This window comes from Pseudochaenichthys georgianus, chromosome 14 (assembly GCF_902827115.2).
Source record: "Pseudochaenichthys georgianus chromosome 14, fPseGeo1.2, whole genome shotgun sequence".
In the NCBI taxonomy this organism is placed as follows: domain Eukaryota; kingdom Metazoa; phylum Chordata; class Actinopteri; order Perciformes; family Channichthyidae; genus Pseudochaenichthys; species Pseudochaenichthys georgianus.
The window spans coordinates 32,917,409-32,943,020 of record NC_047516.1 but is presented as its reverse complement, the minus strand read 5'-3'; the positions used below and the strand labels follow the sequence as shown (position 1 = coordinate 32,943,020).

The following is a 25,612-nucleotide window of genomic DNA, read 5'->3' as shown; positions in this document are numbered from 1 at the left end:
CATACAGGTTGTGGGGTTTGTATAAAAAAAGTTCTATTTTCAAAACAACTGAAACTCTGAACGCGTCACTTTGTTTCAGTGCTCCTTAAGTTTGTGTATGTTTCGTACATCTTAGTGACTTGTTTGTTGCACTTTCCCAACTGCTCACAACGGCTTGTTCAATTGTGTTCTAAAGAAAAGTGTCAGAAAAGCATAAAGGTATTCGTGTGCTCCGAGAGTCCACTAAACAGATATTGTCTGAGCAATTTCATGGTTCCAGAGTGAGGAGGGACGTCCATGGAAGTCCTTTTGTTCCCATAAAAGATGACTTGATTGAAAGACTGCCTTCCCTGAACACCACTGCCCTTTACCGTGTGGCTGCGTTTCTTTTCAGAGACATGTGCATATAGAAGAACGCGCTGTTCAGTGGGACCGATGGGCCAGAACACTAGGGTGCAAAATGTAGATAAGTATATTTATTCAGTGCCTCTTTATTGGGCATCAACCGTGCATTTACACAACTTCAATCGTAAATACAGATGCTTCAGGTTGTCCTCCTCCTCGTGAGGCTTCAGCCGACCTGCAGGAAGCCGCCGCAGACAGCTGCATGGATCCAAATGAGAGATTATGTGTCGCGCGAGAGGAGCGTCGGAAAAATACATCCGATACAGTCGCAGTCTAGACAGGGGGTGGGTTATTGCAGACACATCTGGCCGCCATGGGAACTTTTCTCATTTGAAAATGTTATGACGCCAACACCCGATATAACATCTGGCCGTTAGAATTATCTTTGTTAACATGAGGTCATGCTGACATCATCATTCTGCTCCAAGCCCTACTGTGCATCTAGTCATCAGTCTCACGTCCTTAACTTGGTCAGTCCAGGCATAACTATGCACACCCTAAAACTTAATTGAGAATAGGTCGTCTATCACAACGTATAATACCTAATAGGTAATAAAAAATTGGGTGTACTTGGTTCAATTTAAAGCTCTACATTTTAGTAACAAAGAAAAAGGCGATACAACTACGCCAAGGAGGATGACAACTAGACAAGTCGCTAGCATTTGAAATGATAACTTTTTTCCTGGCCTCAAGTTGTTTATGGTCATATTAGAGAAGAATACACATCCATGGGTGGCCTGTCCTTCCTGTGTACAGCAGAGGAGCAGGCGCATGACATTCCATAAAGCAACTCCAAGATGGTCATTTTTAAAGAGAGCCAGAGGAGTTGCAATGTACCGCTGGAAAAAAGCTTTCTGCAGAGGAAAATCCAACATCCATCTTTTGCACACAAGCAATGTTGACGAGTCCTGCAGGCACACAAGGACAGGGGGGAAGCATTGCTCCGATAAGTGCAGCAGCAGCAGCAGAACCAGGCGGCAGCCAAAGACACAGAAAGACACGTCATACTCACAGCACTTTAAGTCTGGGTTTCACTCCTTGTTTTAGTTCCTACACTTTCCTTCTTTAGAGCCGTGCGCCTCTCTTTGACACTCCAGCACCTGACCCCAGTCTCCATTTGTACAAGTGTGCATAAGAATGTACATCCCTTCTTGCATAGTCCTGTTTCACCAGCCTGGGACAAGGTTCCCCTCAGCAGGACACAAATGCCCCCTCGGCACTTTCTTTCACATGCAGAGTAAGCTCTCTCCGTGTGGGCCGCGGAGACAGAGGGTGGGAGGTAACACTGTGAGTAGCAGCATGGTGTTGGATGAGGAGGCGGTTATTAGGAATCCTCAACGGGACCACTTTCATCTCCTCCATTTTGCCCCATCCCACTATTGTGATTCTCCATCCTGAGTTCCTCACCTTCTTTCTCGTGTTGCCTTTCTTTCTTTGATGGCCAGCAGAACTGTAACACCCAATGACAGAAGCAGCAGCAGGCTACAACGGAAGAAACGGCAACATCCAGAAAAATAAATACAAAATCAGTCGTGTCCTTCTGCGATCTCACGGTTCTTCTGTGACCCTCCGCCGCATGCTATTCTCTCCTCTCCTCTGCCTGACATGCTGCTCACCCCTCCCCCCTTTTCTCCTCCTCTCCCCCCTCTCTGGTTGGTACGTTCCCAGGACAAAGAGCAGGGATGGAGGGAGCAAAGAAAAGCAGAGGAGAGGGCAGGAGGTAACAGAAAAAAGGGGAGGCGGTAGCCCTTGGGGGAGAGCGGTTTTCTCTTCTTGCACATGTGAAGTGCTGCTTTACTTTTGCATAGTGGCAATTTACAGAGTGCTCAAGTGAGGACGTCTGCAGTCGCTGCAAGTGAAAGTGAGAGTCAGGCATTACAGCTTGAAGCACATTCAGTTAAATACATTAATAACTGATGCTTTGCTATTCGATCAGGCGACTAAACGAAAACTTCACAACACAAATGACCAGGGAGTGTGCTAGCTCGCAGTCTACCACAATTGCAAAGCAGAAATAAAGTCACCAAAAATATAACTGAAGCCTACCCTATGCTTAATCAGGGTATATGCAGGAATCCTGAAGTCAAATTTAATACCTTTTAAGACCTTTTTTAAGACCCTTTCCATACATTTTAAGACCTCATCGCAACTTGGAGTTCTAACCGGTTACATTGGCGACACACTTTACCTCACACTTACTATATTGATTGTAAGATAGCACAACTAAACAGAGTGCAGACAGACTCCTGAAGCCTCCTCTCCACATGACCTTCAACCTCTCTGTGGGTTAGGGTTAATGCAGTGTGCTGCTTTGTTGCTTCTGTACTCTGTGCTCTTTCATTCCAGTAGAACCATCAGAAACCAGTAGAAACCAGTATTTGACCAATAAACAAAACAATTGACAACACTTTGAACTATGAAATATATGAAACTTTGGTGAGCTTCAGCGGGGTAACGCCGTATAGGAGCTCCCTCACAAATACCCAGGGGTTAAATTGGGCTGGGGCTGTCCGGGGCTAAGCCCGGCACAGAGGACGATGCTCTAACGTCATCACCCTCACACATTTGTCATATGTTTACAAAAAACGATATATATGTTAAGACTTTTCTCGTTCTTAATATAGTCTATATTTAGGGTCGATATGTGTTGACCTTACTTTAAAATAGCAGATCTCTGTGAACGGATATAGTTTGGCTTAGACCCCGGCCCCACGAGGACGCATACAGTAAAACACATACGCAAACGCAAAAAAGTCTTCCGTTCAAGCGCATTCGATTCATTAACGTGTCCGTTCACACTAGACCGCTGGAAATGCTGGACACGCTGTAGTACATATGCCAGGCCTGTAAGTGGCGCTGCTGCCGCCACAAAATACACCAACAGCAGCGAAGAAAACCCCGGAGCATGGTTGCCCTTCTGTTTATTCTCCGCGGTGGACGGCGTGTTCTCCTGCTGTATATCTCTCAGGTAGTCCACCAGCAGATAAACCCCCCCCCCCCCCCACAGAGCGGAGCAAGGCAACGAAACTTAAAATAAGAAGCAGCATTTTATGGCACGCTCTGCATGGGGCCAACTTGAGGGGGTTTCCCGACATGTTGTTTCAGTAAATTATGCGGCTTTCACACCAGCGCTTTTCAGTTTCTAGCTCCAAGCGGGAGCTTTTCTGGTTCAGCTCCGGTTTCCCTTTTCAGCTCCCGCTCTGTGCACACCGCCCACTGGCGCCCCAGAGCTGCCCCTGCTGCATCATGACGTCACTGTTTACATCGCTGATTTGCCCCCCAACGGCAGCTCACAACAACAACAACAACTGCGTCGGGTCGATGATCGTGTTGCTTTTAATCACACGAAGCCAGAATAAATTGAATAACGACTTCTCCAACCTTATACTTTTCTCCAGAGTGCCGTGGTTCATTGTTTATTAATGTGTTTCTGCAGCATTTACCGACCGCTGCAGTGCTGCTCTTCCACGGGAGTTTATTCTCCCGTTAGCTCCCGGTTAGCTCACACTGCAGCGGCCGCTCTAAAGTATTCACTGTCCGACTCACACAAGCAGCTGATGCATATCCCCAGTTCCCTTAGCCTAAGTGAATGTGTGTCAGTCTGAATTGACGCTGTTTGGTATCACAACGCTGTTATGAAAGTTTCTCTGGTATAAAACGGGTGATGTTGGCATAGCAACCGAAGCTAAACTGACTACTTGCATCCGATAGCTCCAATAATACAAAACAACACGTCTGCCTCTCTCCACAATGATCGATAACAGTGAACGGATGGTCAAAGTAAGGCACAAATAAACAGAATCACACGAAGCCTGGTTAGTGTTGCCTGACTTTATAAAGTGTGTGTATAGGCACTACTGCTTGTAGGCAGGCATAACAGTCGACCCATGGGAGGTGGGTTTAGTTTCCTGCACGCCTCGACGTAAGAGAGACGTAAGCGACGTCACCTCTTAGCTCCAAAGCTCTTGCCTCTGGACCGACAATTTTTTGGAGCTGGAAATGAAGCGGATTCCGGAGCTAAGAGCCGGCGCAGCTCCGGTGTGAACTGGAAAACCCGGCGCTTTTCAGGCTCTAGCTCCGAGCCGGAGCTGAAAAGGCGCTGGTGTGAAAGGGGCATTAAAGGGTGTTTCATGTTGTCGTTGCTGTGGACCTTCTTAATACCTTGGAAAATGCCGTTTAATACTTTTTAATACTTTTTAATAGCCTTAATTTTCGCTAAATTGATTTATCAACTTTTAATACTTTTTAAGACCCCGCGGACACCCTGTTAATGACCAGCTCTTGGGTTGCAAGTTGTGCAACCAAATAGCTCCAACTTAAAGAGGGAAGGAAAGTTTAGGTTGTATCAGCCAAGAATACTTATTTATGACATTCACACAAGATGAGAGAGAACAGAAACCCAAGCAGATGAGCCTACCCCACTGAGGAGGACATGTTGGAGCCAAGAGACAAACATGCACGCGGTACAAAGCGGCAGCCCTCCCTGTGCTGCTGGGGAAAGAAAAAGACCTTGGGAGTAAACTGATGTACTTACTTTAATCGCTGCAACCTTCATTCCTGAACAGACTAGAATAATCAAAGTTGAATGATGTGTCTGAGTCCACACCTGCTACCCAACATTTACATCAGTCGACTGCCAATTGATAAAAGTCCCGACTGAGATAAAATAGTACCAGTGTTCCTGAAAGAAAAGAAAATCAGCGAGCCGTAAATCTGCGGGAGCGGAGCATCAAATCACTCTCGACTACGAGTCTGCTCGATGCATTTCAAACCATAATCCAGTGATGACCCAGTTCATTCAGTGCACTGATTTATCACGGATCACACGAGGGGAGGACCAGCACTTTCCAGGAAAAGTCAAAAAAGCCTAAGTCTAAGTCTAAGCCTTGAACGCAAGATGCAATACTCCTAATCAAATAATAGAATTGTTTTGTACTTAAATACAAAAATGCACCAGGAAAGATAATTAGCTGTTGTTTTTTTAACAGCACTGAGGAGTCGATGGTAACCCTGGAATTGATTGCATTACAAATGGCAGCTATTAGAAGCCAAAGATAAGTCGTTTGATGAGCAGTCAAAAGAAACCTTTTACATTAGACACACTGCTAACATGTTGATGAGAGCATGTACTGTACACTATTATGTATTCTCATTTATCATGTTCACTGTCATGGTCAGTTTGGTGTATTTTGTGTTCATTTAGCAAAGTGGCATCTCCTTAAGCAGCACACAAAGTACACTTGGTGCTGAATGTCATTACTTTGCAGGTATTTGGGCACAAGCCAAAGTGTTGGACAAATTCAAGCTTTGATCTGATGATGAAAAGTCTGGGGATCACCAAAGGGATTATACATTATTTTGAAGGGAACATGAGCTTCTGAGCCAAATATGATGGCAATCTGTCCAATGGCTGTTGAAACACATCATCTCACAACGGATAATAGATCAGTGGTATTTCTGTAGGACTGTAGAATAGGAGTTATGAGTGCAGGGCTGCCTGTGTGCAGTACTTTCAATCTAAAAAGGAGGACATGTAAAGCTACATCCAAGTCTAAAATCTTATAATGTAATATTCTTATAAAAGCTATACAAATACATCTAGGGACTGAATAACGGCCCGTCCACACGGCGGCGTGCGTTGAAGCTTCAACGCTTCTGCCCATTCACTTTGAATGGGGGTTAGGGCTGCACGATTTTGGGAAAAAATCTAATTGCGATTTTTCTGACAAATATTGCGATTGCGATTTGCGATATTTGTTTTTAAGCGACCCAACGGAAGTTTATTGTAAAATGCGGCCATATCTCCGGCTAGGAAGGTCGTATGAACGTACTCCCGTATCTAGCACCCCCGCAGCCCGAGCTACGAGTGAAAGAACTAAACTTACATGAAACTTCCGTTGGGTTGCTTTAAAGTCAAGCTTCAGTTTCAGATTCTCCCTATAATAGAAACACGTGATGGAGCATTACTGACCTGACCCAGACGGTTTGTTTCACCAAACCATCTAAAGCTCCATTGGAAGCCATTTGGAAAGGGCAGGCACTTTCAAAAATACTTGGCAGGTGATTGGATCAATCTGTCTATCACCTTCTATCATGGGCCACTTCTGATTGATTAACAATGGCTGGTACATGTGGAGCACAGCACTTCTGATTGGTGTGGATGACTGACAGGGGCGGCGCTAGGGAGTGGCTACTTGGGCTCAAGCCCCGGATGTTTTCTGAAAAGCCCCGGATGTTTCACTTAAATAAAAAAAAAAATTATTATTATTTTTTTTTTTTTTTGAAAATTTTCTCGGGAGTAATGTGCAGTACCGGAGTCCACCAGAGAGGCAGCCGCTGCGGGACATTAGCCTGCCTACTGCGTAGCCTTCCCTGCCCTGAAGAAGAAGTGATCCTTCCTAGTGCCTGACGAGTTTTAAGCTAATAGCCTATAAAGTTATGGATATTAGAAAGTTATTTTCATCGAAGCAGGCTCCAGCAGCAGCAGCAGCAGCAGCAGCAGCAGCAGCAGCAGTATCAGCAGCTGACAACAATGTCATCACCAGCAGTGAAGAAATGGATGATGTTTCAGGTTTGTGAATCTAATGGTGATCTGCACTCTGGCTGACTGAGTGAGAAGTGAAAAAGAGTGATGTACTGTAACGTTAATCTTATAGCTAGTAAACATGGAGTAACCAAGGCAAGGCAAGTTTATTTATATAGCACCTTTCAAGGCAATTCAAGGTGCTTTACAAAAATGAAAGACATTAAGACAAAGGCATTTAAAAACAGTAAAAGATAATAAAAGAAACATTAAAAGAAAAAGTACATTAATAAAGAGTTACAGTGCAGTTTAAGATATGAATAGTTCACACAGAAGTTCCACTTTACTGATGAACACAACAGCTCAGTTTAAATTAAAAGCAGCGACAAAAAGAGAAACCACACTAAGTCAATACCCTTATATGTTAGTATGTATACAGAACATGACTACAAATTATTCTAAGATGTAACGTTAACCCTTCATACCTCAGTCTACTTTTAAGACACTAAAATAACGTATTCCAACACTCTAAATCCGATTGGCTGTGACTGCATCCACTATTGCCCTATTCAGAAACGTGACTCTTACACTCTTTACGTCACAAACAAAGATGGTGGATGAGAATAGATCTATAAAACGATAAGCAATGTGCAGTAGATCGGAAGAGGACGGTGTGTCGGCGTTGTTCGATAGCGGTGCGGTATGCTAATGGAAACACACGCCAAACATGCTACATCACATCAGAAGGCATCACCCAGATTTGCCAATCACCGGAGCCCGGCAAAAGACAACAGCAGTTCAACAGCTGATCCCCGCTGTTTTTAAGAAGCCAAGAGACATGAGAGCCGAGAGACCAAGATAAATAACGGAAGCTTTTGGCATATCTTTTCAACGACTTTGCGCTCTTGAAACACTTTCTTATTATTTATGATGTCATATTTTCAAGACATTCTTTTTAGTTTTACAGCTTGATGAAACCTTTTTGCTTGACATCAGCCATTATAGATAATATGGCCATCTGAGTGTGTGTGGTACTGTTTGTGGTTTGTTTTTAACTGTTTAATACAGTTAATTATTTAAAATGTCAGAGTTCCTTATTTTTAAACTGACACTTGCACTACTGTTCAAAAATAAATAACAGAAAACCTGGAATTATGCATTTGGGACTTTTTTTTGCTTTTTCTTGTTGTACCGAACCGTACCGAACCGTGACCCCCAAACCGAGGTACGAACCGAACCGTGACTTCTGTGAACCGTTACACCCCTAGTCCCCGGTGTTCCAGGGAACTCACCAAGTGTCAGAAAACACAACCCTCTCTCTTTTCCTCCATACCCAAATCTCTAAAAACGGGGCTGCAACGGATCTGATACAGACTGATCTTGAATTATTTTCTACTTCACAGAAGTGGTGCTCCGCTTATTGGTCAATTCTCCACCTATCAGGGGAATTTGGGGTTGGGCCACGGCCGGCCATTGCGCTGGAGACGCTGTAGTACATATGCCAGGCCTGTAAGTGGCGCTGTAGTCTGCCACAAAAGTAGCGAAGAAGACTTCCCGCGCATGGTTGCCCTTTATACTCTGCTCTGGCTCTTTTTCTCCCTCCCCGAGGGAAGCGTTTGCTCCCTCGCTGTAATTCTCTCCGGTAGTCCACCAGTAGATGACAAACACCCTCCTCTCCGGCTCTTCCAAGGAACGAGGGGACCGTGCGGCAGAGTTTCAGTTAGATTTTTATTTCGCCGGTCAACATGTCCGTTAAAGTTTAAATCTTCCGGACAAAATTAGAAAAGTGCCGGTCAAAGGTCTTCTTTGTTATTTATTGAGCTTTAAAACAAATGAATAACGACTCTATATAATAATAATATAAGAATAAAACACGGAGGACGGAGATCTCTTTTTCTCCCCCTCTTCTCCCCACTGCAGCCCAGCAGCTGATCTCAGAGCACGCTCCCCTCTCCTGCAGGGGGGCGTGGTCAGGTGCAGCTCACAGAATCAGCCCCCTGCAAAAACAGCGCTGGAAAGAGCAAATAGAGCGAAATGAGGCGTGGCTAAAATCCAGCATCTGTTTGGTATTTTGAAAGAAAAACTTTATATACTTTATATAGGTATGGCCCTACAATATATTGTTCAAATATAGCATGATATGTCCCCTTTAAGGTATTATTAAGGTAGGGTTAATGTTGCTCTCAAAGTGCACCAGATTGATACTTTTAACTTCAATATTTAAAAAAATAAATAAATAAATCGTCCCGGGGGAGCATGCCCTCGGACCCCCCTAGAGGAGGTGATGACCCCCCTAAAGGATGTTTGGTCCACCCCCCACTTGTAAAAAAAATAGCACTTTACCCCTGCACCCCCCCCCCCCCCCCCCAACAACTCCTGGGCTAAGCCCCGGATCTCCTACAATCCTAAATCCGCCTCTGATGACTGACACACAAGAAAAAGAAAAAAAATTGTAAAAAAAAAAAAAATTGTAGATTTTTATTTTATTTTTTATTTAAATCGCAGGCTTTGCGATTTCATAATCGCATCATTTCAAATTTCGATTGAAAATCGATTAATCGTTCAGCCCTAGGTGACGTCACGCTTTGCCGAACTGCATTGTGGGAGCGTTGCTTCGCTTTGCTCGCTTCAAAAGTTGAGCAATGTTCAACTTTTGAAGCTTCGGTGGAAGCATCAGCCAATCAAATCATATGCCAGTACAAGCTCTAGCGGCTAGCCAATCAAACCGCGTGCTTGTGTGTATGGGGCGGGAGATTCATGTGATTGGTTGTTGGTCGAGTTTCGGACAAGCTCACCGGCAAGCTTCAACGCACGCTGCCGTGTGGCCGCTGCGTAATGCAATAGATTTACTCACAGAGAGAGGTTGCATTATGGAGATGACATCATGTGGTAGGTTACAAAGAAATGTCATTATGACAAATGTAATCTACTGTAGAGTGCATAGGCGTATGGACTTCATGGAAATGGAATTCAAGGTACCTCAACATTCCAGCTTTACAGAACGAGCGGAATGCAGAAAACGCCCAAAACATCTCAATGACAAGAACATATTGCAATTTTGTCTCTTCTACCCCAACCCCATTTATAGGAGGCCAGAAAAGGGTAAGACGTTCCGTACATGCTTTCAGTCTCCTTGAGTGAAGAAGTTGCACCAGAAACTAGCTCAGCAGATAAAATGCTTCCATTTCCCAGGCATTCCCCCGGTGGAGGCCCTGGGTCAGGTACGAGAGGAGAGGACGAGTTGTGGAGTGTGAAGGGAGAAGAGGAAATAAATCAGTCCATTGGAGCTTCAAATGCCTTCACAAGAGAAAGTATATATGTTGGTAATGCTGTGAATGCTTGTTCTTTAGGAGATCTACAATATATACATCTGTGTTCACTACAGTTTTGATGCATTTGATAAACAGTTTTCAAATGTATATAAAAGTGGTGCTAGCTCGGGCTTTCCCTGTAAAAATCCTCTTTTGCACATGAAGCGATGTCTTAAAAAGGAGAGGTGGGCAGAAATGAATGATGACTTTTGTGTTTGATCTACTTAAACACTATTTTCTGCCACAAGTTTGAAGTTTAATTTAAGTTGTGTTTTCGTCCTCACTTTTGTCGATTGTTTGAATTGGGCGGGTCTAGCTAGAGATATCTGATCAAGGTTTTTTCCATCTATGAACATTCACTTTGATTGAATTGTTTTTTTTATCTTTTTATTCTGTAGATGTTTTACTTCGATCGGCCTCTAAAAACTATTCCAATCAATCAATGCACCTGCCTTTTTGTTCAAAACTAATATGCGACCTCGGTTACCTCACAATACAAACCATTAGAGAAATAGAGAAACAGAGAAAGAGAAAGTGTGTGTGTGTGTGTGTGTGTGTGTGTGTGTGTGTGTGTGTGTGTGTGTGTGTGTGTGTGTGTGTGTGTGTGTTCGTGCGTGTGCTGGCTGGTCTTTTGTTTCCACTAACAAGGGCAGAATGAGTCCAAGCGTTACATCATCCTCTGCTCACAGCGAGTGGAAAGCGGTCTGCTTAATGAACATGTGACAGAGGGCAATGGCTCGGAGTGTGTTGGGTCCACACCAACATATGTGAATCATTTCACTGCTAAAACTATTCTGGCGTTGAAAACGGTCAGGAATACAGTCTAAATCCTGCTCGTCGTGAACCCCGTGCCTCTAAAGAGCCGCCTGCCTGGTGTGTGCTGCCCAGTGGTGTCTCAGTGTAGTGCTGCAGCTGATGGATAGGGTCCCACTGGGGGAGGGCATTCAGCTCTATGCACCGCTCCTGCTCCTTTGTGAGTGAAGGGGGTGAGTGGGCAGTGGGGACATATTGTGTCACAGCGAGCTGGATGCAGACAGGGAAGTGACTGAGGGACGGGTGGATGGAAGAGTAGAAGGGTAACGGCACGGACACGACGTGGAGCAGCGTCCCCCCCCCCAGACGGTGTGTGTCCCGTCTGAAGGTGACACAGCTGAAACACAGATCAGCAGCATAGCAGCACAGGGGGCTGGCCAGAAGAAGGCTGAGCGAGACGTCAATCTGTATCACATGCATGAGCGTCCTCAAACATACCGCTCTCATTCTCCCGCACACTAACACCACAGCCTTTGTGAACTCATGCCCTGTTGTCCAGGTGACAGCTGTTCGGAACAGATTGATTCTTGCTGGATTCCCCACTCTTCTCTGGCGTGGTGTTTCTCATACACACGTCCAAAATGTCTCAGGTTACTCCATTTAATCATTCATCTGTGAAATGTGTGTATTACAGTGTGTATGGTTGTGACATGTGTATTGATTTATTTGGTGCATTGTATTTCCTCCACACAGCCATAGTGGTTAGTGTCAAAGGGCAGGCTGTGACCTTAGTACAACAGAAACCCTGAATATGTAGGCAGGGTGATGAAAGACGGTGGCACCCAGCTTTATGCTCTGCCGGTTGAGTCAGTAGCTTATCTATGGAAAGTAGGGCCGCAACTAACACATGTAAATGGACTTCATTTCGATATAGCGCTTTGTCCAGTCTTTACGACTCCTCAAAGCACTTTACATATACAAATCCTGCATTCACACACACAATCATACAGAGGCAGAGACTGCCATACAAGGGGCCAACTGCTCCAGCTGACATTCACACAGTTGCTCATGACATCGGGAGCAGTTTAGGCTGCGGCCACACGAGGACGAAAACGGCTAAACGCATAGGATTAACGCAAACGCAAACAAGCTTCCGTCCACACGCAATAGTTATCCGGATAGTGTCTGTCCACACGAGACCGCTCCGTTTAGCTCCAACCGCAGGAGAAGCTGCAGTACATATGCCGAGCCTGTACGTGGCGCTGTAACTTCCTCCACAAAAGCAGCGAAGAAGCATGGTTGTCATGGTTGCCCTTCTGTTTATTCTCCGCGGTGGGGGCCGAGGGAACCGGGCAGAGTTTTTCGCCAGTCAACGAGTATTAAAGTTTAAATCTTCCGGACAAAATGATAAAAGTGCCGGTCAAAGGTCTTCTTTGTTATTTATTGAGCTTTAAAACAAATGAATAACGACTCTATATAATATAATGATAAAATACACGGAGCCTCTCTTTTTCCTCCCTCTCTTCAGACAGCGTCAGTGTCTGTCTCATGCAGCAGCTGATCCAGTAATGAGTGACCCGGCCGACAGTAAAAATAAACATATTTATAACTAGTTTAGGGAGTTTGAGAGGTAATTAAAATAGCTAAGGGTGATGATCTGACTTGAAGTGTGTGTTTTGCTGCAGCGGGAGGAGCTGCAGGTGAGCAGAGCTGCGTGTCTCCGTCCTGTCAGATTAGACTTCACTCGCGTTTAGGTCCATATCGAGAGAAAGATAAATAATCTGAATTCAGGGTGCAGTTTACTTTGACGCGGGGGTGAGCAGCAGAGGTGGGGAGAGGCGGGGCTATTGCCTCATCATTATTGCTGTAGATGTTGCACAAACAACTGTAGCATGGTCAATAGCGTCCGGAGCACGATAGCAACTCTGCGATCCGCCATTGTTGTTGTTGTTGGTGGCGAAACACTTCAGCAATGGCGCGGGGTAAGCGGAGGTGAGCAGAAGGTGGGGAGAGGCGGGGCTATTGCGCAATCACTATCAGTGATCTGAAAATGTCCGTATAGGGCGCACACACGGAGCCGTTTGACCCCCCCAGAGAGTGGCGTATGCATTTCTATCCACCTTGGGACCCGTTGTCGTTTCCTCAGTCGTTTAGTGCCGTATTCGGTCGTCCTCGTGTGGCCGAACGGTCTATATGACACCAAACAGTAACGCAAACGACCGTTTTTGTCCTCGTGTGGCAGCAGCCTTAGTCAAGTTGGTCAAGATCAAGGAAAAATAATGATACATTGTTTGCATTTTAGTTCTGGTCCAATATTTGTTTGCATAGATCTTTTACAAACTAACAAGCAGCGACATAACGGACATTAGCGTTCGTGGTAATAATAGACTGCATGTTATAAAAAATTTCATTTATAGATCAGTATAAGATCCCTTCATGATCACTTTAAGAACAGCAGATGGATTTATTACAGTATGGTTGTTTGGTCCTGAACATAGTGGAAGCAAAACTCAAGTCTAAATATATTCATGATACATTGTTTAATGTACAAAAAGGTAAAAGTATAAGAAAACAATTTATTCTGGTCGAAGTGAAAGTCTTTAGGTTTCTTATGTTGTCTGACAAACAGTGCATAGTCCAAAGACTCTCAATTGAATGGTTTGATACTTTATTTGTCAAGTAGCAGGACTTACAGGATGCATCTCTAAAGATATGTATTCATAAGAATGACTTTATGGTTATTTAAAAGTTGTTAATGTGGCTGATATATCTTGTTTAAAAAAAAAAATATCCTCGCAAATGTTTACATATAAATACTGTTTGGTGATCATTTCTGTCTCACAGTTCAGGCGTTAAACTGACTTTGAAGGTAAGGACAGACACACTTTCCACATCCTGCAGACCAACACACAGTGAAACACCACAGTAAAGAAACTATAAGGAAAGCACGTCTTTCAGTGAGGTTCCCCGTTTACCATGTCTGACATCACTGTACACTAAAAAGCAGTTGAAAACGGAGCCATAGTATTTACAGCATCAACTTGTGTGGTTTTAAACTCTCCATTAATAGTACATGTGTAAGAGCTGGAGCCTCCGTGTGGTGTATGTGCGACAAGATCAGACAACATGCTAGGAAGTAGATAAACCATATGGAAGAGCAGGAGCGAGGGACACAGGGGGAGAGGTTGTTTTCCTGGTGTCTGGCTGCACACTGTAGCATGCAGGGCTCACACAGTGGAAGAGATTCAGTTGTCTTAATACTAAATAATCTATGACAAGGAAAAGTAGGCAACATTTCAAGAGTGTCTTCTTTATCAGAAACATATGGTTGTTAATGGAGACCAATGTCTGTTTGAGAACAAACAGTGTGTCTGCAACTCAATGTAAACAGCATGTGGACGGGGTCAACAAGTTCACTAAGGACTATTATAGTACTATATTCAAAATGACATCATTGTATTTTCTACAGTCTACTAAACAGTGATCGTGTTTTGCACAGCTGTTCCATCCATGATCTAGTTATTGAAGAAACAATAATAACACATGTAGTCCACAGAGGCTTGACAAGCCAAGAGAAACAACACAACAGCTTATTGCAACAGCACTGTGCAGAGAGGTGCTTGTTAGGAGTACTTAGGTGACCTTGACCTGCAGCTTGTGTACTAACCAGAGTTAGGAAAATGGACCACATTACTCCTGTTCTGGCTGCCTTACACTGGCTCCCTATAGAACACAGGATATAATTTAAAATTCTTCTTCTCGCCTACAAAGCCCTTAATGGGCAGGCGCCATCTTACCTTAAAGAACTCATTATACCCTACTGTCCTACTAGGGCATTGCGTTCCAAGAATGCAGGGTTGTTGGTTGCTCCTAGAGTCTCTAAAAGTACAATGGGAACCAGAGCCTTTTCTTATCAAGGCTTATCAAGGCAAGGCAAGGCAAGTTTATTCAGAAAATTTAGAAAATGGCAGTCATTAAAAATAAAAGCTAATAAAATAACCATAAAAAAAAAAATACATGGATAAAAGTTACAGTGCAGTCTAAGATATGAATAGTTCAATTAAAAGCAGCGACAAAAAGAAAAGTTCTTCAGCCTGGATGTAAAAGTAGTAAGAGTTGCAGCGGACCTGCAGGTTTCTGGGAGTTTGTTCCAGATATTTGGAGCATAATAACTGAACGCTGCTTCTCCATGTTTAGTTCTGACTCTGAGGACAGAAAGCTGACCAGTCCCTGAAGACCTGAGAGATCTGGATGGTTCATCATTTAGCAGGAGGTCAGAAATGTAATTTGGGCCTAAACCATTCAGTGCTTTATAAACCAGCAGCAGTATTTTGAAATCTATTCTTTGACACACAGGAAGCCAGTGTAAAGACTTCAGAACAGGAGTGATGTGATCCACTTTCTTAGTGTTAGTGAGGACTCGAGCAGCGGCGTTCTGAATCAGCTGCAGCTTTATAATAGATTTTTTAGTGAGACCTGTGAAGACACCATTGCAGTAGTCCAGTCTACTGAAGATAAAAGCATGGACAAGTTTTTCCAAATCCTGCAGTGACATTAGTCTTTTAATCCTAGATATGTTCTTTAGGTGATAGTAGGCTGATTTAGTAACTGTTTTAATGTGACTGTTGAAACTCAGGTCAGAGTCCATGACTACACCTAGATTTCTGGCTTTATCTGTTGTTTTGAACATTGCAGACTGAAACTCAGCGCTAACTTTTATACGTTCTGCCTTGGCTCCAAAAACCATTACCTCAGTTTTATCTTTGTTTAATTGGAGAAAGTTCTGACACATCCAGTCATTGATTTGTTCAATGCACTTACTCAGTGTTTGAATTGGAGCATAGTCTCCTGGTGAAATTGTTACGTAAATTTGTGTGTCATCCGCATAGCTATGGTAACTTATTTTGTTGTTTTTCATTATCTGAGCATGTAGACGTTAAAGAGAAGAGGCCCCAAGATGGAGCCTTGAGGTACCCCACATGTCATATTTGTCAAGCTCCACATTTGTGGAATCAGCTTCCAGTTTGTGTTCGGGCGGCAGACACCGTATACGTTTTTAAGAGTGCGCTTAAGACCTTCCTTTTTGATAAAGCTTATAGTTAGGGCTGATTAGATTCAGCCCCTAGTTTTGCTGATATAGGCTTAGTTTGTCGGGGGACATCTTACTTCTTCCTTCTCTCTGTCTATACCTGTGTACTCTCATGTTCCGAATAACCCAGCTTCCCCAAATTTCTGTCTTTTTGGTGTCTATATACGCCGGGATCCGGAGTCATGGATGATCCTGCGGTCCTGTGTCCTGGATCGCGAGCCCTGGATCTTGAGTCGTGGCTGTGCCTATTGTTGTGGTCCTGGATCATAGGTCCTGGATGGATATCCTCGTGGATTCATCTTCTTACAGACACATGCATTTCCAAACATTTGGACTACCTATGTTGCAAATGTATTATATTTTCAATTTACACACGGCATCTATTGCACGTCTGTCCGTCCTGGGAGAGGGATCCCTCCTCTGTTGCTCTCCCTGAGGTTTCTCCCATGTTCCCCTTTAAACTGTGGGTTTTCTCTGGAAGTTTTTCCTTGTACGATGTGAGGGTCTAAGGACAGAGGGTGTCGTATTGTCATACTGATATTCTGTACAAACTGTGAAGTCCACTGAGACAAATGTAACATTTGTGATATTGGGCTATATAAATAAACATTGATTAATTGATTGATTGATTGATTGATTGATTGATTGATTGATTGATTGATTGATTGATTGACCTTGAAACCAGCCAACTGACCTACCGCCACACTTTCTAGAGTTCTGAATCTGAACTTACAGAGGCATACAGCCCAATAACATGTAGTACTGCCTTACTCTGTTTCCTTTAAGGGACCCTGCATTATACTGTGTAGTACTCACACCCCCGGACACATATGATACACTGTTTGTGTGATGCAAGTTGTTCTAACTAATTCATAGTGAGTTCCCATAGTAGATCAGAGCTAAGGAAACGCAAAACAATGTTAGAATCCGACACATTAACCTCTTTCTTACCAGAAATTCAGAAAATGTGCAACACTTGCGAATAATACGGAAAGAACTGAATCAGAAGAAAATACTGCCACAGCTCTGAATGCAGGCTCCCCCCCTTTGGCCTTCTGCGACTGTGAGATCCTAATGTTTCCACAACAAAACTTTGCCTGACTCAAATTCTCCTGTGGAAAGTTTTTTTTATTATGGAAACAAAAAAATATGTCTTCCAGCAGAAGGACTAACCCTGCCTCAGTTCAGTACCCTGCACTCAGTCTGTAAGGCTCCATGTAGAATGCAGAACTACTGGTGGACATTTAACACAAACAACATCCTAAGCTTTACCAGGTGAACCTACAGTTGGCAGTACGACATATCCCATTTCAACTAAGCATCAATGTCATCATTTATAGTATTTATTTATAGCATGTCAGAATGACTTGGCCTAATACATTTGAGACCACTTCATTAAACAGACAAACATGCTGCGCTGAGACAAGATGCACGGATTGACAGCAGGAACAAACACAGAATAATGAATCGCTCGGCAACAACAACTAAGATGTTAATTTTCACTCGGGGCTCCGTCGCCTCGAGAGAAGAGGCAGGAGTCGTGCTGAATAGTAAAACAAAAGAGCAGCAACACAAAAAGACGGGGCTACTTGAAAGCAACAAGACGAGCACAAAGGGTAATACAGTCTGCTCCGTGGCAGTTTGAGCACAGCTGGCACTACTCAAGGAGAATCTACTGACTGCAGACACTCAACTGTTTCCTTAATGCATGCAGGGAAAGGATAGATGGTTTCTGTGGTGCAACCTTTGCTGTTCTCTAGATAAACAAGCTGCAGGGGAAGCTCATACGGTAGTGGTCAGGGTTTCATGAAATGCTCTGCCCTTCCAACAGCTATGTGGAACACATTAAGCTGACTGCTGACCCCTACTGGTTTCTTAATACAATGGCAGCATTGTCTATGTGAGAAAGGTGCAATCTTCATGAGGAAATGCTATATTTCTGCTACAACAAAAGTTCATTTAAAACCAGTTAGCCATCGCCACATCCTTTACAGTATAATCAACAGAACCAATCTATCTAAAAATCTCCAAGTACTCCAACATCCGTTATTTCCCATAATACAATTCACCCACTTCCTTTATATCACATAGCTTCAGGTTGTGATTCAGACTCTGTTCGGTTTCCAGAGCTCCTCCCAGAGCCACAGAAGACAAAATAAAAAGATGCCCACACCCCTTTTGATGAGTAAACTCAACTTAACATGTACAAATGGTAGTGTCCATTTCATTGAATCTACAATATAACATTTTATCAACTTAAAAGAGGTTCAAATAGCTTTTTTCCAAGTTCAGCTGATAACGGTAGTTCAATGCTTGGGAACACATATTTGGAGATACCAAACATAGTTAAGGGAATGGAAATGAAAAGCTCTATAATGGCAAAAGGATGCGAGAGAAAGTTGCACCAAAGTGCCGCTGCCAGGATGAATTGTGTGAAAGTTCACAGTGCTATACTTGTGAGCCCACAGCAGCTACTTGTTTGATTTGCAGGCAAGTAGCTGTCACACCTACAAGTTACAGTCAGCCACAGCCTCAGTCAGCTGAGGCGTGTGAAGCAGGAAGGAATGAGGTCGTGCTGTGGAGGACGATATCAAACGAATGCAGAATCATCAACCATCTCCGTGACAGCAACAGCTAAAAAGGAGGAATTTCCTGACGTCAATTAGACGAGACGAGTCATACTTCTTTCTTTGTGAAAAGGATCTTTCCAACACTGCAGGAGAATAATAATAGTCTTTGGAAAAAAGCACTGTTCAAAGCTTTGTCTCCACGCTTCATACAGCCATTGGAATCTTAAAAGCAATCAGCCGAGACCTTGCTTCCATTCTTCAGCATTCTGGATGTATGCGAGTACACTTTAAATAATGTGGTGACCTAATTTAGGAAATACGTCCCCACAAAGAAATGAAGTGAGAAAAGTTATTTACCTGAATTGTGCCGAAGTCTACATTTTCATAGTGGAAGTGAGCGCACTCTGCCAGTTTGGGGAAGTGGCCCTTGGTGAAACAAAGTCTGAAAGCACAACAGGACACAGGTTATTGGAAGTTCATCCCCTGCTCAAGAGAACACGTCAGAGTGCGTATGACTACAACACGGAACAGAGTGGAGGAGGAAGACACAGAAATAGACTCAGGGAATGGAGAGCAGGAAGAAGGCGATACAAAGAGAGGAGGAGAGAGGCAGGTGTGCGAGTGTGTTTTATCGCCTTCCTTTTGTAATACATTAAATGTATTAAAATGATTAGTAGGGCTGCACAATTCATTCACATTTTATCTAAATGGCAATATTGACTAGTGCAATATTCAAATAGCAAGAAGCACAATTTTTGTGAATGTGTTAAAAACACAATTTTTATTGAGACTCAACAAAACATATTTATTTGGTTAAAATCCTCTTAAAGAAAAACACACCATAATTATTTGAAATCATTTCTCAGATAATGTCATGATGAGAATTAAGCTTAAAAAAAATGTAATCGCCAAAATGTGAATAATTTCACAAATAGTTGCAATTGGATATTTATTTCAAACTGTTCAGCCCTATTCATTATAAACACATGGAATACACAGCGCAAGTACGCCAGAGCTTATGGTCAAAAATAGTATATATTAGAAATAGAGTAACTGTTTTTCAAACTTTATTGATCTGACCATCCCATGGCGTTTACGGTTTCCATAAAGTACTTCACTTACTTCTTGACATTCTTGACCTTCATGCTGGCCGTGCTGCTGCTGCAGGAGCGCATGAGGGGATCCGTCCTCAGCTCAGGGATCTCCGCGCTCCTCGCCTAAAAAAAAACAACCACACAAACGTCAGCGATCCGGCTGCTGCATACAAATACATCTGTGTCTGTTGGAACAGCAGAGGCAGTCAAATAGCAGTCGATCCTGTTCTGTTGGTTGTACACAGCTCGGATTGCTCACTGTAAGATGAGATGTCTTCAACTGTTTGATGACCTAAACATATGAGACAGTGGAGTGGTAAAGTTTAATCAGAGGAGCCAAGTTGTATGATATTGAATTGATGACAAAGCAGTGCATGTGTGTTGACACAGCACCAGGCTGCTTACTGTAGGCCAGGGGTTACATTGTTAAAGCTATTTAAGTATTCATTTATGATGACAGGGTTCTGCAGCCAAAGCTATCCCAATGTTATTTTACAGCATATTAAAAGCTCTTTTAAATAAACAGTTTGTCTTGCTTCATTCGGTTAAATGCAGCTGTCAACAAAACATTAACAATGAGCTTGCTCCGATTACAATTTTCCTTTCATGTCATTCTGCAACACAGGGTTGTACATTTCAGTCCATTTACAATATTACATGGGTGCGTTCTTGTGGTGCATCTTGTGTGTGTGTCAAGAGCAATGTAAACAGCTGTGACAAAAACAATTGTTAATCTGCTCGGAGACTGTCATCTTTAAACATCAGCCTCAACATTAAAGGTCTCCTATCATGCCATTTGTAAGCATATATTATGGGTCTCAGATATATACAAATATATAAAAAACATGTCTATGATGTGGTTTGCTCAAAATACCAAACAGATTGTGCATTTTAAACATCCCTCATATGCCTCTGTTTCAGCCCTGTTAGAGATGTGCTGATTCTGGGTCTGTAGCTGATGGCCCCTCCCCCTTTTGAGCACGACAAGGCAAGCAGTGAGGTCTCCTCTCTGCCTGCAGATACTCAGCTAAATGCTGCCGTGATTAAACGCCATATCATGTTCCAAACCACTTTAAGTTTACCACAAGGTGAGTTCCTTTTTTTATTTCCTGCTTTTTTACACATACTCTCTGCAGTACAGGTTAGCTCTGAGTGTTAGCGATGCTTGGCAATGTAAGCAAAGACCATATTACGGCCAAAACAGGGCCGTTTCTGATTGGGCCGTGGGCAACTCTGGATCAGCTCCGTTGTACCCCCGTTTTTAGAGATTTGGGAAGGGAGGAAAAGAGAGAGGGTTTTATTTTCTGACCCCTTGTGAGTTCCCCGACACACCGGGGACACATATTTATGCATGAAAGACATCAAAAAAGTGCATTTTGCATGACAGGACACCTGTAGAGCAACAAGCATCATTGATGTCAACACAGAGTCCTGTGCTCAAGGAGCTGGACTCAAGATGCAAACTCAAAATTCTTAGACGCTGCTTTGCTAATCTGGTTGTTACTTCCAGATTTTATTTCTAACAATTTAATAGAAAAAGTAATGAAGAAAGAAATGTAATTTAGCCACAGATCTCCACAAGTTGTGTCACTCTCAGAGCAAATGAAAGAGCGGGGGGGAAATCAGGCTGGGGATTATAGAAAATGTTTTCATTCAAGAATTGAAGCGTAATCTAATTTGCGCTTCTGATCAGCCTTTTCTACGAACCACTTATGAAAGTATTTAGGGAGGAATCAGCGAAACTGATCAGCAGTCGATGGATCAGAGCACCCTTCATTTACAGAGCCTGGGGACTGAACTGTGGTTCAAACTGATCTTATTCAGTTGATATTTTCAGTTTGCAATATTTCAGTTCTCTGACAGCAGACGTTGAACAATATTAATATGAATTAAATTAAAATGAACGTATGGAATTGGGAAATACAAGAGATACATATTTGGACAAGCAAGTCTACGCCACTTCTATCCAAGATGTCACATTAACTTCTCAAATACTGCATAGCATCACTGTAACATTTAGTCCATTCATCGATCGACAGAAGAACAAAACCCAGGAAGCTCTGGTTCCAGATGATCAATAAAGTTCATCTATTCCTGATCTATTAGGTTTGATGTTCTAATAAAGTGAATATCTCAGCCACAGATAACAAGATATTTTATGACAACTAGAAATTGTTTTCTCTAATTTCAGAAATGTTGGAGAAGGAAGCAATTCATCAATCAATTTAAAATAAATGATTGGCAATATAATCAATCGGCCATGGCCCGAATATGTGAGAGGGGTCTGCCTGCAGACCTCTTCTCTCAGGACAGTTCCGGTGCAGACCTCCACTCTCAGGACACCTCCACTGTCAGTACAGGAAGTGCACGCTAAGAATTCCAAAATAAAATCACCACTATCAGCACAGTGCCACTTTCCAAATAGGAAATGCACGCAAATACAAAATAAAATCGGATCGTGACGGATCGTGACACTTAATATAATACATATGTATATATGTATATATATATATATATATATATATAGATATATACGGACATCTTGTATTGTAGTTACCATCAGTACAGCCGCAGCGCCACTTTCCGAACAGGAAATGCACGCTAATACAACATGAAATAGCACTGACACTTATTATCTATTTATATATCTATATAGATATATATATATGTATTTATATATATAAATACGACATCTTGTATTTTAGTTACACCCGCTAGACAACAGTGGAAGGTTCGAGAAACAACCGTGTTTGCCGGGTGCACCGCGGCGGAGGTGGAGAGGTTCCAGCTGGGAACCTCCACCCCGCTGCGGGACCCGTGGGACCCCTGGACGGTGCGTCTTGGTCACGCCTCATATCGGCTGGCGCGGAGGCCCTCCGACAGTGGGTCGCGTTTGCCATTCGATCAGTGAGAGGAGAGGAGAAAAATGCAACAACAATTGTCAACATCCGTTAATATATGGATGAGTGTGGGGGGGGGGGGGGGGGTGGACACAGGCCGTGGGGCGACACCCGAGACCGGGCAATTTCCCCGGGTGAAATAACCTAAAAAATAATAAAACCGGGGGAAAGTGGAAAAAAGTGTCCGAAAATAGGCACTCGTGAGGAGGGCAGAGTCCCCTGTCAACTCCCGTTACATATCTCCATGGTGTCATTTGAGCGAAAAACTTTTACGATAACCAGGCTGGGGGGGTCAAAAGGGCTTGACCAAGGCCGACCTAAAGTGCACGGTGGTCGGACTCATCACCTCCGTGATTTCCATCAAACGAGTCCTTCGGTGGGCGGGGAAAAAACGCGTCAGAATCGTCACTTCCTGTACTGACAGTGGAGGTGTCCTGAGAGTGGAGGTCTGCACCGGAACTGTCCTGAGAGTGGAGGTCTGCAGGCAGGCTCCCATGGAATATGTAGGCTTTACAACTAAATGGAAACTATTTGTTCGACAGCTTGCACTAAGTTTCTTCGCTCTTGTCATGTCTCCCTGAAACACCGGAGACATTCATAATGGATGATCCTCCGGTACCGAGTCCCTCTCATATCAAATATTGAACAAAGAATAGCAGACATGCAGTATTAAAGCTCTGTGATCAATATTCATCAGGCTGGTGAGAATGTGGTGTCTCTTTCTCTCTGTTGCCCGATCGAAGTGAACACTTGCGATAGGGCCAACCATGCCGACCGCGGGTGGCTCGGCATGTTACCATGGAGACGGCCTCATTTTCACCGTGCTGTTGATGCAAGAAGCGAAACCCATACCAAAGATGGGAGGGAAGGAAATAATGAATGATTCCGTCTGCTGAATGAAATCCAGTGTGGAGGGACTGAAATAAATAGATGACACAAGAGTACTCAGACAGGAAGATGACTATCTATGCAAAGGGTTTGGAAGGGGGGGGGCTTTGGAACGGCAACTGTTCTCTGCATTACTAACGAATGTGTGGTCGTGTTTCAGGAACAGAGGAGATTCAGTTTCAGTAGGAGAGAGACAAATCAATCCACTGGGTTGGAAACAGACTGATAATATGGTGACGGGTAGCAAATAAGCAGATTATGGCATCTGGTGTTATCACTGCATCCACCGGCGCCGTAATGTGAAAAGTTAGGACGATTCTAAGGGCCCGTGACTGACAGGGACCCAAACCATTTTAGAACATTAAGAAGAAAAAAATGTAAGTAACCAATGCGATATCTTTTCATGGGGCCCAAAATCCCTGGTGGCGCCCCCGACTGCATCTGACATATCACAATGACACTCAGGGCTTCAGGTTACCAGCAGCGATGAAAGCAGGACATTGATGGTTACACTGTATTTATTCAAAACACGGGCCATCTCCATCTCACAAAAAAGAAACGAGAACATCACAATGACCGTGTTTGAGGAGTGTGTGTGTGTGTGTGTGTGTGTGTGTGTGTGTGTGTGTGTGTGTGTGTGTGTGTGCGTGTGTGTGTGTGTGTGTGTGTGTGTGTCTCACCATGGCACTGATTGTCTCCTCCCAGTCAGGTCTCTCTCTGGGATGGATGTTAGCCAGTTCAGGCACAATATCGTCGTCCTGCAGGTGACGTCCAGGTCTCAGGCCCCTACAGCAAACACACACATTGATATGGTCATTAATTTGTTGGTGAATCAAGTGGGAAACGAGACCATCAACATTTCTCAGAACCCATTGTTAAATTGCTTGTTTGTCTAACAGTCCAGAACTCTGGAGATTTCACTTAAAGAAGTTCATATAATCATGCAAGCGATTATTATCAAATAGCTGCAGATGTTCTTTCATTCTATGGACCAATCAACTCATCTTCCAGCTCTGGCTTGACATCAAAGCGAGCTGGATATGCTTTTAGTTTTTTCCCGTAAATGTGAGCTTCTATACAGCCAATTGACAGAAAATCTGCTTTTTTCAAGAAAACATTCCTTACTTACTTAGAGCTTCTCACATTTCAAGGTGTTTCCTTTTGCTGGTTTATCATGGAAATGGAATCGTGTAATGTTAAAAAAAAGACACCTGAAGAGCTTTTTTGAACATCTTTAAGCTTTATGATGAATCAATTTCTAATGAAAATTATCATCATTTGCAACCCAACTGTGACAGAAGATATTAAGTGAGCCTGCCATTCTGCCTGATGAGAAGATATTTCTGTACCTTCTTGGAGTTTACCACAAGAGTTTTAGTGTGGGCAAATCAATGAGCAAGATAATGTGAGGGAACATTGTAGTGTGTCTAGAGCAGGGGTGGGGAACTTTTTCCTCTCAAGGGCCATTTCAATTTTTTCAACATCCTCCGAGGGCCGTACAAATTATTGACCTCTGCTTAAAAATGCTAAAATTCATTCATTTGGCCTTTCTTTCATGCTGTGCAAAGAAAAAGCAACCTCTTAATCCAGATATCTTACCATAACTCGCACATAGACACACAAGATGTGTGCAAATGTATTTAGTTTCCTATCCATGTGAACATGATTTCAGTTTGGGGGGACCTAACCTCCTCTAGGGGGGTCCGGGGGCATGCTCCCCAGGGAAGATTTTTTTTTTTTTAAATGTTGAAGTTAAAAGCATCAATCTGGTGCACTTTGAGAGCAACATTAGGAGATCTAAGGATACATCTCTCAACACCCATATGAAACAGGACTGTAAACAGATTTATTTTTCTTTATGGATATTTTACAAATCACTCCCCTTTCAAACTGTATTCTTGTTTATTAATAACAACTTTTTGTTACTGTCATATTGTATTGTATACCTGTTGTACAGATGCTAATAACAACAAAGTTATTGACTGTATGATCAGTATGACAGATGAACAGATCTCCACTGGGCTTACAACTAAAGACGCAGCCACGCATAAACTGCGGCATGTGTACGGCTCCTTATGGGTACTGCAATTTGTGAAGTCC

General features: G+C 43.2%; 1 protein-coding gene across 1 annotated transcript in view; it reads right to left on the bottom strand.

Moving 5' to 3' along the window:
• The window catches only part of arhgap32b (Rho GTPase activating protein 32b), an 82,722-nt gene that overhangs the window by 42,069 nt on the left and 15,041 nt on the right, over positions 1-25,612 (bottom strand). Inside the window, exons 3-5 of the mRNA XM_071205454.1 lie at positions 24,193-24,298; positions 19,753-19,847; positions 18,988-19,072 (exon numbers count right to left, since the gene is read on the bottom strand). Coding sequence (XP_071061555.1) covers positions 18,988-19,072; positions 19,753-19,847; positions 24,193-24,298 — 286 coding nt within the window. The remainder of the gene's footprint in view (positions 1-18,987; positions 19,073-19,752; positions 19,848-24,192; positions 24,299-25,612) is intronic.